At 43.7% G+C, this 18,667-nt stretch overlaps 1 protein-coding gene across 5 annotated transcripts; it reads right to left on the bottom strand.

The window, feature by feature from the left end:
* Positions 1-259: 259 nt before the first annotated feature.
* On the bottom strand, positions 260-17,390 carry GMPPA (GDP-mannose pyrophosphorylase A). 5 transcript variants are annotated; one of them, XM_042442656.1, is made up of 13 exons: positions 17,256-17,390; positions 14,002-14,099; positions 11,895-11,998; positions 10,067-10,259; positions 9,667-9,726; positions 8,966-9,096; positions 8,803-8,817; positions 8,408-8,542; positions 7,247-7,344; positions 6,514-6,560; positions 5,950-6,042; positions 2,381-2,549; positions 260-2,233 (listed from the first exon to the last, which is right to left on the bottom strand). In XM_042442656.1, exons 1-13 carry the CDS (start codon positions 17,293-17,295, stop codon positions 2,133-2,135), a joined length of 1,284 nt encoding a protein of 427 aa, XP_042298590.1. In that variant the 5' UTR covers positions 17,296-17,390; the 3' UTR covers positions 260-2,132. The 5 variants fall into 5 exon arrangements, 4 of the variants coding, with proteins under 4 accessions (XP_042298590.1, XP_042298607.1, XP_042298599.1 ...); XM_042442673.1 differs by lacking the exon at positions 17,256-17,390 and adding an exon at positions 14,609-14,651; XR_006100948.1 differs by lacking the exon at positions 6,514-6,560.
* Between the last annotated feature and the right edge of the window lie 1,277 nt (positions 17,391-18,667).

Genomic DNA, 18,667 nt, shown 5'->3' with positions numbered 1-18,667 from the left:
AATCAGAAATGACCTAAAAGTACATAACAAGAACATGAAGAATACAGCTCAAAACAAGAGAAAAACTGAGCTTGGAAAAGTTTCTTCACATTTCCAGGCTCTGAAGAAATCCAACACCCCAGATCCTGGGATTTTATATTTCTGAAACACTCCCATCCACACCCTGAACTCTGGCAGGGTGTTAAATGCTTTGCTAACTCTTCAGCCTCAACTCAGCAAAACCATTCACCCTATTTCAGACACAAGCAGCTCAAACTAGTTAATATATATAACACACAATCTTTTTATTTATCATAATGGCAGATGTTACAAAAATGGCAGATGTTAACAAAAATTGTCTAGAGTCCTAAGAAAGGCAACATTTAAAACCTACCCTGGGTTAAATGCATAGCAACAAGGTGCCAAATTCCTTGCTTTTATTACTGTAAATGCACACAGGCCACTTTATGATGGGAGAGGAAGATGTATGAAGGAAAATGTTCTACTTCTAATATAGTGAGTGGCTGCAACCACAAAGTGTGCTTTTTTACTGGTTAATTTTGAAGACAGATACAAACCCAGGCAATAGAACCTGTTCCAGATATAATTCTACTACATGGAAGCCCTATGAAGAAACAGAAATTTGATATCTTTAGGTTGGGGGAGAGATGATTAAGAGGTAATATGACAGGCACTTGAAAGACTATCACACAGATCATGACCAGAGCATGACTTACGTTGTTTGAATTAGCTGAAGAGGTTGAGCATGTTTATCCTGGAGAAGAAACTATTCAAAGGTGATACAACAGCCATGTTCCAATATTTGAAATGCTGCCTCATAGACGATGGGAACTCTTCCCTGTTGCCCCCCAGGGTGGAATCCAAATCGACAGGTTCAAATTATAAGGTGGGATTTCAACTAAATATCCAGAAGAACTTTCTGATGTCTGGTAGTGGAAAATAATGCGTCACAAGGTGAGAAACTCTCCTTTTTAAAAAGGTTTTTAAACCAAGGTTGGATGGGGAGCTGTAACAGTAGATCCTCTGCATTACAAGGAAGGCTGGACTACATGCTCTTTGATGTTCCCCACGGTGCATGCATTGAAACTTGAACTCTGCTTTAGGTCAGCCATTTCCTCAGTTCTGCAACCAGTTCTCTGGGTGTTCCAATTTCTGAGTTTATAGGAGGGAGAAGGTAGCAGTCTTGAGCCAGTTCTTAGAAATGAACTGAAAACTCAAAAGAAACTTCAGCTCCCTGCATTAATTTATCTCAAATATTTATACTCAATTTATTTCAAATATTTATATCCAACAGCATGTCCTCAAAGTACATTACAGGAGGAAACATTTAAAGTTTAACCTTTTCTGTGTTTTTGGATTTCCTTGGGCACCCCTCAGAAGCTGCCAGTCCAATGACTCAGTGCAAAATTAGTACTTGACAGGAAGGATTTGTAAGCTTATCATTAAGGCCAGAAAAATAAGTGGTGATGGATTTTTGTTTTAGAGTTTTTAACAGGAACTGTATCATAGATATCAGGGTGTTTTTTTAAAGCACCTTAACTGATTGATAAACTCTATTGTCTCAGCTTCAGGCCTCTCAAAGAAAAGGTAATGATGATGGTTGGAGGATTTCCCACTCTCTGAACCTGAACCTTGGATGGATGCTACTCAGACTTAACAGCAATGCTGACGTTTCCCTGCACCTTTGCTATGGAGAATCAGGAGGAAGACTCTGACAGGAATCAAAGAAGTTGAACGAAGGCACCCGAGATCCAAAGGAGCACAAAGACATGTCTCTAAGTCCATTCAGTACCCTAAATACCAAGTGAAATCTACCACTTATGCACATCCACATATCTTCCCTACCAGCTGCCTTGGTTAGCAGTGAGGTAGCATGGCGCCAACAGAAGAGGCAGGATTCTGTGACAGTTAAAGAAAGAATAGGTCATCCATTTCAAATCCCTCCAGTACCAGACAGTAGCTCATCCAGAAACATGCCCCAGAGGGAGATATGTCTTGATGCTGTCCTTGTCTCACCACACCAAGAAGAGAGATGGGATGCAGCTTAAGGGTGGATTTGATGAAGTCTCTGGCTACCGCATTACGAGGCCCCTCTGAGTACAGACAGAGGTTACCACCTTCACCCTTTCCCTTCAGAGGATGATTTGATTCTTGAAGCTGCGGCTGAGTTCCTTGTGAGGCAGGACAATGGAGTTCAGGATGACAACTTCAGCAGGAATCGTCACGTTGCAACCTGTGGAGGTAGGTGCAGGAAGGAATCAGGATGGGGGACACAAGGGGAATGGAAATGCCACCTCAAAACAGTGACATCCTCAGAAACGCAGTGGTTCTATTTATGGGGAGGGAGGGAAGAGGAAGGCCACAGAAGTCTATAGTTTACCCAGAATGGTGATGGAAGGAGTGAGGCGGCCATCCCGGAAGAGAGTCTCACTGTCTATCTTTGCATAGGGATCATTAGGGTTGGGGTCACTGGGAGTCCCCTCCACACGGGCCCAGCGTCCAATGGTGCTCTCCCAGCCCACAATGCTGTTCAGCACACATGTATGGTCCTGAGGAAAAGATGGTAGGGTCAAGCACACCACAGGCTAACTCAGTTCAACATGCTTGCCATGGTGAAAGAGGCTAAAGGGGATGGGGAAAAGACAATGTCTCTGCAGGTCCCAATATGTGCCCCCTGAAGCCCCTCTGGTAATTGCCCAACTCTAAAAATTTGTTTTAAAAAATCTTCACATAAATTTTGGGGAGTTGTTGTTTGTCCAAAACCCAGCTAAAGGTGCTCAAAACTGGCTATGAATGCAATGGCTTACTTCCCATCTCAGAGCCCACCCCTGTCCTAGTTCATCCCATTTGGCACAACCTGGTAGGCAGTAATGTTGCCCTGAACTGGGTGCCACAGACTGCTCTCATTGATGTATGGAAAAGCAGAGGGGCTGAGAGTAAATGGTGCTCACCATGCACTTACAAGGAGGAGATGTAATTAGGGCAGGACTCAGATAGCTCCTTAAAACACCAAACAAGTGTTCTTCTCCCCCATTCCTTTGGCTTCTTGAAGCTGAGTACACTGAGGGGAATGAGGAGGGTGAATACTGGATGGAAAGGATGGGGAAAGGAGCCCAAGGTTCAGCATCCCAGGTTGGTCCCTCTGGGAAGGAGGCTTGCTGCTCCGGGTGAATACTACACTCCCAGAATCCTTCACAGCAGGATCAGTTCAACAAAAGATATTATCCCAAATTCTGAGAATGATGTAAGGCACAGCCAGAGAGCTCCCCATTGAGAATTTGGGGTGACTGAGGAACATCCATATGCTGGATGGGGCCCCAAGAAGGCCATATTAGGGCTCAGGATTCCTGTCTTCTGGTCTATACTTACTGGCAGTCACTCTTTTCTGAGTATCGGACCAGAATCTTTTCCAACCCTACCTGCAGGTGCCAATTTCTAGAAATGGGATGTAGTAAGAACTTTCTTTTTTTTTTTTAAAGGAGAGGCTTTCGATAATCCCCCCTCTCAAAATCTGACTCTCCTCATTTAAAAAAAAAATAGAAATACAAATATGCATATAGAAGTACAAATATACATTTGTCAATATTTTATATTGATTGTAAAATGAATTCAGTATGACAGAGCAATACCGCCCATCTACCTACAAGAAAACCAAACTGAATTCAATGTGATTTACTCCTAGGTCAGTGACTATGGCCTGTTACAGACAGCCAAAATAAAGCTGCTTCGAGTCACAATGGAGGTATGGTGTTTCAATGATGCATGCATCTTAAGAGTCCAGAAGCCACACCAAAGCCACGCTCCAGTCTGGAGTGTGGCTTTGGTGCGACTTCTGGACTCTTAGGACGCATGCATCATTGAAACACCATACCTCCACTGTGACTCGAAGCAGCTTTATTTTGGCTGTCTGTAACAGGCCTATGAGACTGCCACAGATAAAATATATATCCTAGTTCAGTGTGCTACTAAGTCACACATTTGATACTGCATATGAAACCCCTACCTTGAAATGACTCATTTGTTTGTATACCTATCAGAAAATACATCAGTCAAGCATTTCCAGAAGCCAGCGTGATACAATGGTTTGAGAGTTGGACTATGACTCTGGAAAGCAGGGCTTGAATTCCCACTTGGTCATGAAAACCCAGTGGGTGACCTTGGGCAAATCACAGCCTCTCAGCCATAGAAGGTGGCAATGGCAACCCCCCTCTGAAGAAACCTGCCAAAAACAACAACAACAACCTGTGATAGGTTCACCTTAGGGTTGCTGCAAGTCAGAAACAGCCTGAAGGCAAACAACACACACACAGGAAAACCATTTCCAGCAAAAAAACAACAACAACCAAGCATCTTGTGGCAGCTGATGTAAAATTATGTTAAGCATAAAAGTTCCAGGACTACAGTCCATCTCTTCAAATAGCGTGTATCATGAAGAAAATAGCAATCCACTACAGCTTGTACACTCAAGGTTAGTATATGCCTTCAAGTTGCCTGTCAATTTATGGCAATCCCATTAATTTCATAGGGATTTCCTAGGCAAGGAATACTCAAAGGTGGTTTTGCCCGTTCCTTCCTCAGAGATATAGCCTACAGCACCTGATATTTGTTGGTGGTCTCCCATCCAAGCACTAACCAGAGCTCACCTTTGGATAGCTTCCAAGATTAGATAGGATCTGGTGCCTTTAGGGTATGTAGGTAGGTGCTTATGCCATAACAATAATATGTTCATCCCTAAAAGGTGTCAAGAGACTGTGTTGTTTTCTCTAAGGAAGATATAATCCTCAAACATTACAGTGCACTAGTGCCATCTGTTGAACATCAAAAAAACAACAAGAAAACACCGAGCACTATGTTTTTATTATTATTATTATTTTAATCCATTCATTGCATTTGCTAATAAAGACTCAAACTTCCAACTGAAGACTTTTTGGATCATTTTTTTCTAATCCTGCTGAATATACACTTTATGGTTGTTGTTCAGTCCGTATGGACTTTCTTACTTCGTTAGTTTGACTGCCCATTGTCAAGAATCTGTCTAAATTAGAAGAGTGTGCCCATAAATGTTTGTGTTTCCCTCCTTTTTGAATCCTCTTCTTCTTCCTTCCTCTTGTTGCGATTTTACACATGTTGTGATGACTGTATAGCTCTTTGCATTTGGATTTTTATTATTTATTATTTATTTATTTATCAATGTAGATTTATGTTTCCTTACTCATTTTGACAGTTTATAATTTTTTTTAAAAAAAGCCCTTCCTACTTCCAATTAGAGCTATAATTCTACTAACCCAGTCCAGCATTAGTGAGATGATGTTCCACTATTGCATAATACCCAGATAGGGAACATCTTCTCTTCTGTTGCTGTTCAAGTGATCAGAACCAACAATATAGCCAATATTTGGGATAATGGAAGATGCAGTCCAACAACTTTTAGAGGGCCACAGTGTCCCTATCTCTTATATTATACATGAAAGACAGTGGGCACCATATTCTTTCCCTCCCACCTGGCTCCTTTTTAAAGGGGTTAGTGCATGGCCTTAAAAGAATTAGGTAAAGGGAAACTAAGGGAGAAATGAATGTTTCATAAAATGGCAAAACGTTGCTTCAGAGAAGAGTGAATTGTTGCTGACTGACACCTTCTTAATATTTCATGAGTGGCTCTGTGTTTAAATGATGCATGGGGAGACATTCTAAATTAGGAAATACAGCAATACAATTCTGGCACCCTCCCTGTGGTGCTGCCACTGATGGGCAACCCCTTTCTATTTAGACCTTTGGCATCCAGCTTGGTTTTAACTGAAAGGGGCTCTTCTTTCTTGCTACCAAGCTGTTTTTAATTGTGTTTACAACTGGTTTTTATTCTTTAATTGTATTTGTTATTGCTGCTATTGCTGCTGTTAAACCCCATGTTTTCAAGAGGGTGAAAGATCTGATTGGTGAGATGACACCTACCTGAAGAGAAGCCCCATGGAGAATGATCGATTCCCGCACACGAACTCCAGCACCAATCGTCACTCCTTTCCCAATAGAGACATTGGGACCGAGCTGCAAAGGAAACACACAGGGGTCAGTCAGTTGGCATGCAAGGACCCTGCTACATGCTTGCTCTGGACATGGGGGTGGCTCTGGGGCCCATAGCCTAAGTCAAAAACACACAGCTCCCTAAATATAGATCAAGACCCCCTGCCTCCCATCTCAGAACTGTTTTTCCAGCTCCCAGCCTCCCTGCAAAGGCTCCCAACTCTAAAATAATTGTAGCCAAATGCCTACCTGCACTCCTGCAATCTAGGAGCTGTAATCACTTATTAAGACAAAGTGCTGCATCTTGCTTTGCTCCCCCTGCCATTTTTTTTTTAATTCAAAAGAGGGGTTTTGAATGAAAGATCTAGCCACTTAGGTTTTGCATGAAGTGGGTGGTGTGCCCTGTAAAACGTTTTGAGGTAGAATTCTTCCCCAGTTCTCTACCTCTTGCTGACTCTGACCCTAGACACACAGTCTACACCATGCCCAGCTTACCACTGCACTGGCATCCACAGAGGCTGTTGGATGGATGTAAACATTTCCTGCATGGAAAAAGAGGGCACAACAGACTTAAACTCCTGTATCACTAAAAGAAAGAAGGCTCCCACCAAGCATAATTAGGACACGTTCTGAAACCCAGGACACACAGGAAGTGAATGGTTTCCCCAGTCTGTTTAGCATTTTCAAAAATAGGCTGAAAAAAGGGACATCACACATTTTGAAGTAACTTGCCACTAGCTTTGGGTCAGCCAGGAACAATCCTAGACCTTTGGAACTAGGGGAACAGTACTGGCTCCCTGGCTTGACTCCCATCTTTTAGGGTGGAGGGGGAATTGTGCAAGCTACAGACTGCATGAGACTTTTTTCCTTACCTGTCCTCAACAGGCTCTTAATAGTCTATAACCCACTAAGAAATGGAGAATCATGCCTCCTGAAGATATAATTATTTGCTAAATAGTTGATGGGACACACACGCACACCACACAAATAAAAAAATAAAGGTCCTAAAAGGGTAAAAAATAGAAACTGGAAGTGACTGAGATGTCACTTTTAGTTTTGGGGAACCAGTCAGATGATGTATGTGGTTGATGAAGGGGCCAAAAACGGGGGAGATGCAGTCTTGGGAGCCTCTGTGCCTTAGTTTGGAATATAAACTGTCTATCTTGTTCCTGCCAACTGGATAGATTTGTATTTTCAGCTCTCAAAAGGTAAGGGCAGCTGTAACAACCTCGGATGGTGGGTCCATCAGACTGGTTCTGGGCAAGTCTCTCTGGGTGACAGTGGCTGTAGCAGCTAAGATAAAGGCGATTGGCATAGATGGCAGACCTAGAAATGAGAACAAGGCAGAGATTAATGCCTGACATTTGACCTCCTTCACAGTACCAGACCCATTATACCAGCCTCTGTAGGGCAAAGCAAGACAGAATGAATTAACTCTGACCAAAAAGAAGGTCCATGGTCAAGAGGGAAAATCCAATCTATTGTAGACCCTTCATGGGTTAATTTATTTCCTCTCCTTCCTAATGCTTCTAATCAATTCTGAAGCCAGAACTAACATTCAAGTCTTTCTTTCTTTCTGTTGGACTTCTGCTACCTATGTAGCAGAAGCACCCATTATATAAGCCCCAAAATAAATTATAGAAAGCTTAGATTTCTACACATCCTGCTATGAAGACCCACATGTTATAATTAAGTTGGATTTTTTTTAAAAAAATGCAAGCAGGAAAAGGTACAAAGATTGGACCCATGGCATCTGGAAACTGCAAGACAGTACAGTAGGCAAAAAAATGGAGAAAGAATGACCAACTGCACTAAGATCAGCTGTAACTTACCCCATGCATCCTGAAATACTATTCAGCAATTTCTGTATTTTTCTCAGCACAATTTGAAGTTGTTTTACCTTTCTGCTGCCCACCCCTGAGCAAATAAAATGTACAGTCTTTCACTAAAGCAAAGCAAAGTTGGGATCTATAGAAGGTCCTCAAAGCTTCCCTTCTGCTCTCAGCTGCAGTGTTGCAAGATAATTCAACTGCCAATGAAATTCACAGATGGCATGGGAAAGAGGCACCATCTTGTCCTTTTCCCATACCACAGATGACATAGAAAGGGGGCTCCATCTTGTCTTTTTACCATACCATAGATGGCATGAGAAGGGGGTGCCATCTTTTCCTTTCCAATACCACAGAAGGCATGAGAAGGAGATGCCATCTTCTCCTTTTTCCCATACTACAGATGGTATCTTGTCCTTTTCTGTTGGGAATAACATATTATGGGCCAGCCCTGCTCACAGACATATACATGGACTGGCTTACAGCTGCCTCCTTGCCTACTCAGTGGGCCACAGAGCACCTAGATTTGTCTCTGCTTGTCTCTTTCTTCTTCTCCTTACCCAGCAGACTTAATTTGGCTCCAAAACCCTTCTGTTCTGTAGACAAAGAGACGTCTTTGCCCAGCAAGGGCTGTGAACACATCCTGCTCCAGTCTGATGGCTTCAGCTCGCTGCCAGCCATTGGTGCTTTCCTCTCTGCAAGAATGAGACACAACAAAAGTGAAGGAGACACAGCATTCTGCTTGCCAGAGAGGAGATGCTCAACTACAGGTGAATGGATAGATGTTTCTCTACCTCAGGCAAAGCAAATTTTCAAAGTGGCAATTGAATATGACACAGCAGCTGACTTCAGCAACTAGGAAACTTATAGCCTAATTGCCCAAGCCACACAGAACAGAACCACTACAATCTTTGGGTGAAGGGCATGCAAGATGAAGGGAAAGTCTGACACTTACCCAATATATGAGCCCCTACAAGTGGGCAAAAGATGGCAGGAAAAGGAGGACAAAGAGGAGTTGGAGAAAGAAAGAAAGAAAGTAAGATGGTAGATGAGTGACTTGCCACTCCCATGGTCTGTGACCAGGAAGGATGCAAAGGTTGGTGACGAACGAGACTCACAGGAGCAGCTCCTGCTGGTTCCGTTGGAAGACGGCTCCAATGTGGTGGAAGATGGCTGGTGTGAACAAGTAGATGCCGCAGTTGATGAGTTCGCTGACAAATGTGCTGGGCTTCTCCACATAATGCAGCACCTACACAAGACAGTGGCATCTGAGTAGGGGGAAAGTGAGACCTGCAAGTTGCTCACACACTGTGGAGGTGGAGAGGAGTGATGTGAGGGATACCTCTTCTGACTAAACCCAGGATCCAGAAAGCATCAGGAAGGACTTGAGTGTTGTGCTGGCAGGGCTGACTCTACCTTTAGGCTAGGGTTGGAGAATTGTTAGACCTCCAGAGTAAAATTTCCACAGTTTCTCATCAATGCTTACGTCGGTTGGAAAAAGACAGAATGAGATGGTTGCATTGGGTGACAGCTGCTGGCAAGAAGCAACAAGGCATGGAAGAAAAGAAGTGCATCTTGTATTAACTGCCTAGTGGCCCATCCCTGCCAGGTTGCTGCCTTCAAGTGTGGTGGAAGGCACTTTCCCATCAACACCACTGGACAGATTCAACTGCCAATCATGTTGGGTTTTGCACATTGAATGGGAAGCACTGCCATCTTGACCTTTGTCTCAGGCAGCAAAATATATTAGATCAGCTCTGTGCATTGGGTGTCCCCCTCTACTAGAGTGGACCTTCAACTCAGTCTTTCTTCCACATACCTCGTGTGTATCAGCATTTGCCACAATGCATCCATAGTTGAGGGACTGTTTCCTGTTGGCCTATAAAGGAAGAATAGCATTACAAAAGCTTCATAAGAGACAGTGTCGGCTTTCAGAGCTGAACTAAAACCTACAGAAGGTTCTTGGCCACAGAACTGTACAAAAGACACCAGTTTCTTCACTCTGTGCATATTAGGACTCCAAGTCCCTCCAACGCTGTTCCCTAAGTCAGGTGTGTGAAACTACTGGCATGTCATAAGGTTTGGACTGGAACTTCCATAACTTAGCCAGCAAAGGAAATGGTAAGGAACTGGGGAAGCTGTGGCATCTAAAGGGCCAAAAGCACTCCATCCCTGACCCTAAGCAATTCAGCATGTAAAAAGTCAGAGCTGCTTGTTACCGTGGTGCCCAGCATAAGGAAGCTGTCAGGATCACCACGTTGTCGATGGAAGCCAAGCATCTCATCAAGAGGAAAGGCAGAACAGACATCAGCATTCAGCACAAAGAAGGCTTCAGGGTTACCAGAGAGGATCTGATCCCGGAAGTGGTAGATGCCACCACCTGTGCCAAGGGCTGCGTATTCTTGTAGGTACCTAGAAAGGAGGAAGATAGGATGATTTTATGTTGCAGAAGGTGAAATATGCCAAGAATACCCTTAGAACAAAATTAACAAAAAGCCTTGTGGTATGGCATAGTGGTTTGAGCATTATACTATGACTCTGCTGACCAGGGTTCAATTCTCTGCTAGGCCATGGAAACCTACTGGGTGGCCTTGGGCGAGTCACCACTCTCAGCCCCATAAAACCTCATGATAGGTTTGCTTTAGAGTCACCACAAAGTGGAACCAGTTTGAAGGCACACAACAGCAACAACATTTTCAAAATAACGAATTTGACTATGGTACAGTCAGCCCAATGTATACATAGAGTATGCATCAAGGGATTCAACCAACTACAGGTTGAAAAAAATCCAAAAGGCAAATGTTGCTGTTCGCCATTTTATATAAGAGATGGCATTCTACTATGCCATAATGTGACTTGAGCAGCCACGAATTTTGGTGTACATGGGGGGGGGGGGGTTCCTGTAAAACAAACCCCAGCAGATACCAAGGGTCCACTGTATAAGCAGTAGTCAGATAAAATAGAGGGGGGGAGGAAGGGACAAAAACATACAGGAAAAGCGGCATAAAACAAAAATGGGAATTACATGGACTGCAGGCAGTATCCCAAATCTGCCCCTTGACCCTCTCAGATTCCCCCATAGCCATTTATTATTTCTTATTATTATTATTAACATTTATTTATAAAGCGCTGTAAATCAGGCTTACAATCTAAAAAGACAAGACACAAAAGGAGAAGGGAATGGTGGTGGGGAAGGGGATCAGGTCCAGCAGTTATTCTCTACCTCCGAGGCCTGGACCAAGGCAGATGGACTGGAGGGAGGACTTGGCTTCTTGGAGCTAGCCTGCCTCTCTCTCCCTCAAGATGGATGGATTTATTAAAAAAAGAACTGTGAAGGCACCAGGAGTGTGATTTTCTACCCTTGTTTCAGGCAAACCCTCCAATGTGGCCCATAGTGGGCCTGGAAGTACTGGGAAATAAGTCTTAATCCCCCTGGAGTTGCTCACCCTCTCCCCAATAAAGATTCGTGTTAATTCCCCATCTAATGCAAAAAGAACAACATCTGGCAATTCAATTAGAGCTTAAATCAAGGGCAAGGAATCTAAGGCCTTCTAAATGTTGTCAAACTATACTTCCCATCTTGCCTCACAATTGGCCAGGATGGTCAACTGAGGCCTGTTACAGACTGCCAAAATAAAGCTGCTTCGGGTCTCTTTGGAGGTATGCTGTTTAAATGATGCATGCATCCTAAGAATCCAGAAGCTGCACCACAGCTGCACTACAGTGCTTAGGAATGGAGTGTGGCTTTGGCGTGACCTCCGGACTCTTAGGACCCATGCATCATTTAAATAGCATACCTCCAAAGAGACCCGAAGCAGCTTTATTTTGGCAGTCTGTAACAGGCCTGAAATTCTACAACTTTGGAAGACCACAGATTCCCCACCCCTGGTTGCATGTATGCAAGAAGCCGCTGTTATTCAATGGGTGGCAAATGCAACCCACAATTTCAACAGTCTCAGGCTGCACACCATCGGGACCTGAGTGGCAGATTTGAAAACAGGATTTCTCCTGCAACCCCCACTCCCGCCATGCCAGCTGGCTACCCACCGTATTGGGATTTTGAATTCTTGCTGGGCTGAGACCAGGAAGCGGCTGAGAGCCTCGTTGGGCTGATAGAAACCAATCAGGAGGATCTCCTTCATGTTGGGCACCTGCAGAGGACAGAAGGCAAGAAGGAAGGGCACTTCTTGGTCCTTGCCCACCAAAGTCACAGCAAACTCTACAGCCATGAGAGCTCACTTCCTTCTCCCTGCCCATTTTAGTGGTGAATTAGAGGCAGGGGCGTCAATGGGGGGGGGGGGGGCCACCAGGTGACACCCTAAAGAGAGAGGTGACACCACTGCTCACCAAATATCTGCCTTTGGACAGAAATGGGCTGAGGCATTTGCCTGCATCCCTTTAATATACTGAATATTATGTAAGGGGGACAAGGTTCAGTGGGAGGAGAAAAGAGAAGCCTCTGATGCTTTTAAAACTATTAAAAATTTAAATTTAAATTATTTTTAAAGTATTCTTTTTAAATTGTCTTAAAAATCATCACATCTTACCAAATTTTAATTTTAATCACATGAAATTATATATATGTAAAAAGTGAACATTTTATATGATCTGAAGAGAAACCTGAGTAAATGTGTAAAGTACTGTAATGTGAAATTAATGAATAATGCAACTTAGATAAAATAGAAGAAATTGATTTAAATGTTCTTTTTTAGGGAAAAGTGATTGTATAACATTATTATTATTATTATTATTATTATTATTATTATTATTATTAGCCAAATAGTAGAAGTTGGAAATCATTTTATTATTTTTGTGTGTCTCTAGTTGATTGTCTTATTTAGTTTATTGTTATTGCTACTGTTATTTTTGTTGATTTTTTAATGCTTTGTTAAAATATATTTGTAACATGAAACTATATACATGTAACTACATTTAGGCTGTGCATAAGATATCGTAATTTAAAAGTTAATTTAATTCTAATTTTGCTAGTTATTAATGTCACAACTGTTACCGTTATATTCAGTGATATATGGGAATTACAACTTATGAGTAACATTAATACAAAAGACATTACTAAGGATTCTGTGATATGGGAGGAAGTCAAGGGGAGGGTAACACCATGAGTTACCGTACCAAGGGACGCCAACCCTAGTGACGCCATTGTGTGACAGTAGTGGGAGTGAGAGAAGATCTTAAAAAACTTAAAACTCCAGCAAGAGCTTCAAACTCAAGCATGCTAATATAAGCTTATACAGTGGTCCCTCCACATTCGCTGGGGCTAAGGGTAAAGGACCCCATGAATGTGGAAAAATGGCAAATAAAATAACAGCATCGTCGTCGTTGTCGTCATCATCATCATCATCATCATATTTTTATCTTGCTTTTCTCCCAGGATTGGGACCAAAAGCAGTTTACTGTCTAAAAAAACAGTACAATTAAAAACTTACAAAATTGACAACTGAAATGGTATTAAACTATTACAATATTTTAAAAAATCATTCGTTTAAAAAGAGAATACTATTGAAAATCATAAAATCACTTTTAAAAACCCATACACTTCAAAACTATTACACTATCCCCAGAATATTCTTTAAAATGTTTCCATTTTAAATACGTCTAAACAAAAAAGCTCTTAGCCTGCGGCGGAAGAACAAAAAGGAGGCCATATCTGGTTTCCCTGGGAAGGAAGTTCCAGAGTCTGGGGGCAGCCACTGAGAAGGCCCTCTCTCATATCTCTAACAATTGTGCTTGCAATTTATCTAAGAAAACACCTCTCTAGGAATCTTCAGGTCCTCCAGTGCAACTCTAAGGTCACCATCTGCCAGAAGCTGGTCACAGAATCATACTGAAAGATGTACAAATGCCAAGAGAAGTGTTTTCTTGGAATTTCTAGGTTTTCCAGCACAACTCTATGGCCAATTTCTGGCAGAGTTGTGCTGGAGGACCTAGAGATTCCTAGAGAGAACATATTAATCAAATCTGCAAATAATCAAATCCGCTAAAGTCAAAGCTGCAAATGTGGAGGACCAACTGTATAAGCAGATACAATCTTTCATGTAGTCAGATGATACCCCTGATTAGAGGTAAACAAAATACAAGGAAGGGAACTTTCCCTGCCCCACTCCCATGTCTCTCTAGAACACTCCTTCCTTACCTTAGTGCATGCCTCAATATGATGCTGTACCATCGGCACCCCTGCCACAGGGAACAAGGGCTTGGGCACCTCAAAGGACAAGGGTCGGAAGCGGGTCCCTGCCAAGGAAAGCAGATCCCAGAGTCACTGGTCTAGCCCTCACTTGATTCAAGCCCTCCTGCTGCAAGGTAGCCACAATCCCCCACCTTGGCACAGGGAGTAGCCCTCCTAGTGCTGATGTACTGCAAATTCCAGCAGCCCTGGTCAGCACTCCCAGTGCTGAAGAATGCTGGGTCTTGAAGACCAGCAACATCTGGAGGGCTCCATGATATCCACCCCTGCTAAGCAGCCTTCTGCCACACTAGAGGCAGGGAACATTGGCCCTTTCGGATATTTAGCCTGCAAGCAACTCCCATCAGCTCCACCTAGTCATGACCTAGTCATGATTACAGTAGTTAAAGGCCAAACATTAGAGAGCCAAAGTTTCCACTCTTCTGCCTCTTGAGAAAACAGACAAGCAAGGCACACCGACTGGTGGTTCCAAAACACAAAAAAGCTGCTGATGTCTCAGCCAAAGATTTATCAAAGAAGAGTGATTCTGAACATATGTAGAGTATCTTTCCCTCACCATTCATTCCACAGCTGGTGGATGTACAACTGCACAACAACAGCACTTTTCTCCCACTTTGAACTGCCAGAGTTTCATCCTATAAGATCCTGGAATTTGTAATTTCATGCAGTAATTAGAATTCTCTGCCAGGGAGATATAGTTCAATGATATACAGTGGGTCTTTATTATCTTTGATTCCAGGTTTGGCTCTGGGAACCCCTGTGGATAACAATATCCGTGGATGCTCAAGTTCCATTAAATACAATGGCACAGTAAAATGGTGTCCTTGATATAAAATGGAAAATCAAGGTTCGCTATTTGGAATTTATACTTTTTTGGAATATTTTCTAACTGTGGATGCTTGAATCCATGGATGAAAAATCCATGGATAAGGAAGGTCAACTGTACTTCAAGGGGAAGCAAAGTAATTTACCAACGTATAGGCTCCAGACATGGTAGATAAAGTGGGATCAATGTAGTGTGGATACATTTGTTCTCTCTTTCTCTCTCACACACATTTGGGAAGCAATTTTCTGGAGAATAGCATCAGTACCCCATCATTTCTCCCTCCCTCTCTGACAATAAAACCTGTTGCTCCATCTCTCCAGGACCTATTCCTCTCAGGTGTCAGTGCCCGATTGACTTGCACTAATGTCAGGGTAGGCTGCAAAGTAAGGCTGCATCTGCACTGCAGAAATAATGCAGTTTGACCCCTTGGTCATGGCTCAATGCTATGGAATCCTGGATGTGTTTTTTGATGTGGCAGCAAATGTCTCTGACACAGAAGACTTAATATCTCCCAGAATTCCATAGCACTGAGCCATGGTAGTTAAAGCACTATCAAACTGCATTGTTTCTGCATTGCAGGTGCAGCCTGTGGGGTGCCAACTGTAATAGTAAAAAAATAATAACTATAAGTTGATCTTGACAGAACTTGGAGGTTGAGTGGAAGAGGCAATGGCGGGTCAGTGACAGGTTGTTGGGATGGTGTAAGGGAGTGCATCCCAAACTTTCACCCTCCAAATGTTTTGAACTTTAACTGCCAAAAGCCCCTGCCAGCTTGGCCAACAGTTGGAATTCTAGGAGTTCAAGTCCCAAACATTTTGAGGACTATACTTTGGGAACCACTGGTCTAAGGCAATGGTTCTCAACCTTTTCTATGCCCCACACCCCTAGGAAATGTTTGATTAATGATCACTCCCCCCCCACACACACACACACAAACACACACCAAAGTATCATGCTTGAAGATGAAGAAATCCAATTTTCTAATTTTTTGAACCTCAAACTGACTCACATACAATACTTTGGGGGAACACATTAAACTTGGCATAATAGTTTGGATACTGGACTACGGTCCAAAAAACACCGCAGATATAATCTACTTTGAAACTATTATAAATGCTAGGGAATCTTGGGAATTGTGGTTTATTGTGGCACCAGAGCTCTCTGACAGAGAAGACTCAGTGTCTCACAAACACTACAGTTCCCAGGATTCCCTAGCATTGAGCCAGGGCAGTTAAAGTAGTGTATTTCGGACCTAAATTAAGCCAGCATGTTCTACTGGCCCAGGCTCCAGAATAGGCAAAGTGCCTTCTTTACCCAAGTATATCATGGCATATTATCATTCACACAATGCCCTTATTATTTTGTGGTTTTTTGTTCTCCTTTTTGCATGTCTTGCAGAGTTATCCTTTTTAAACAGGAGGTGACATGCTAATTCCAAAATTGGACTACACTGCAGAGCAGTTTGATACTCCTTTTAACTGTCATGGTTCCATTCAACAGAACTCTGGGATTTGCAGTTTGGGGAGAACTTAGAAAATTCTGTAGACAGACTCCAGCGAAGAGTTTTCAGTACCTCACTAAAGTAGAGAGTCCAGGATTCTGCAGGAGAGAACCATGGTAGTTAAAATAACATGAAACTAGCATAATTACACGTAACAATTTCACACGATGTTGTACGAAACCCGCCATTAAAGTGGTGACAAAGAAGCATTAATGTGCATCTTTTTACTTTCGGGATTTCAGTGACAATGCATTTCCGATATCACTTTATTTATGCAATTTTGTGTGGCAATCATTCACACAGTTACTCGCCATTTCTGCTTCATTTGCAGGATGCTTTAAATGCGCTTTAATCTCTCTTTAATGTCGAAATCAGCCCCAGTGTGATAAAGACTATGTAGTGATATCACCACTACGATGACTCTGGAGACCAGGGTTCAATTCCCACATGAAACCCCACTGGGGTGACCTTGGGTGGGTCACACTCTCTCAGCCTCAGGGAAAGGCAAGGGCAAACCACAAGATAGGGTAGCTTTAGGGCAGTGGTCCCCAAACTGTGCTCTTTTAAGAGATTTTGGGCTTCCCAGGATCCCAGACTATTGGCCAAGATGGCTGAGGCTCCTGGGAGCTGAAGTCCAAAATCTCTTAAAGGTCCCAGTTTGGGGACCACTGCTTTAGGCACACAACACCAACAGAGACATGACATAAAATGCAACATCTCAGTGGAGCAACTGCGCCCTCATTTCTTCAGGAAACAGATGAGAGAGGACTCAAGGACCCCAGCCTCTCTTAGTGGCACCCCCAGAAATGCCACCAGGTTGGCAGCCCCTGCCCTGAAGGAGGGGGTCTGCCAGGGCACCCAGGTGGCGCTGCTCACCTTTCTGGGCTCCCCCGATGAGGATGACAGCCTTCAGCATCCTGAGCTCCTCTTGGAAGGAGAGAGGCCAGGGAAGAGAGAGAGAGAGAGAGAGAGAAAGGGCAGCCCCCCTGGGCTGGGCTTGAGTGGCCACTTCCGAACACGTGAGAATGCCACGTCAGCAGCAGCGCCCAAGAAGCCGCCAGGCAGTCACGGCCGGGGCGGGCTCTCGAGTTGCCTCCTCCTCGTCCCTTTCCCACTCCTCCCAACGCCACCAAACAGGGATGCCTTTATGGGGCCAAGCAAAATGCAGCCAAGGCCTTTCCACGGGCTTCTTCCCCAGGCAAGGTGTTACAAACCACACCAGGAGGGGGAAATGGAAAGTGTCCGCATTTTGCATTCGGCATTTCAGATGGCATGATGGAGGGGCATCTCTTTTGCAGGATGGCACCTCCTCCTTCTGGCCTTGTGGCTGCAGGGAGATCCAGGAAATGTAATCTCCAGTTGCAACACAAAAGGATACTTGCTGTTGTCATTTTTTGACAGGTAGCAACCACAAGGCGGTGAAGCTATTCTGGGGTTTTCTTGGCAAGATTTGTTCAAAGAAGGGCTTGCCATTGCCACCCTCTTCAGGCTGAGAGAGTGTGACTTGGCCAAGGTCACCCAGTGGCTTTCCATGTCTGAGCAGCGGATTTGAACTGTGCCTTTTCCATAGGATACTCCACTCCTCAACTAGTCTCCAAATTTTCGCCCCTGTTTATTCTCTATCAGTGTTCTGTAGATCTGTAACAATGCCCTTTGTTCCTTGAGCTGTTTTTGAACTCAGCCCACCCCTGTCTTAAATGCTCCCCCAAATCTTTTTGTATATCAAGAAGTCTGTGGCGCCCCCCCCCCCCCCAGCTGTTGATTCCTCCCTTTTTGTTGTATGGATGTTGCTGTATTTATGGCAACCCTAAAGCACCCTATGCTGGGGGTTTCCTGGCCAGACTTCCTTGGAGGGGTTTTGCCATTGCCTTCCCCTGAGGCTGAGAGAGTGTGTTCTGGTGGCCTAGGGGTCCATGCTCCAGGGTCGGAGAATTTCTTGACAGCACGTAGGCATGGTTGACCTCTCAAGAAATGGAGTAAAAGGCTGCAAGTGGTCGATAAACCCAGTCTCTGGGCCAGCTGGTGTTGTTATTGTTGTTAACTGTCTTCAGGTGGCCCTCAACTCATGGCGACCCTGAGGATGAGACATTTCCAAGACCCCTTTTCCTTTACTACGCTGCTTAGATCCTGCAGGCTCCGGCCCCTGACCTCCTTGACTGAGTCTATCCCTCTGGCATGTGATATCTCTATTGCCTTCCACCTTTCCTAGCATCATTGTCTTTTCTAATGATTAATTTTTCGTAGGATGTGGCCAAAGTATGACAGACTCAGTTTTGTCATCTTGGCTT

This window comes from Sceloporus undulatus, chromosome 1 (genome assembly GCF_019175285.1).
Source record: "Sceloporus undulatus isolate JIND9_A2432 ecotype Alabama chromosome 1, SceUnd_v1.1, whole genome shotgun sequence".
Taxonomy (NCBI): Eukaryota; Metazoa; Chordata; class Lepidosauria; order Squamata; family Phrynosomatidae; genus Sceloporus; species Sceloporus undulatus.
The sequence above is the reverse complement of the archived record's forward strand: the minus strand, read 5'-3'. Positions and strand labels throughout refer to the sequence as shown.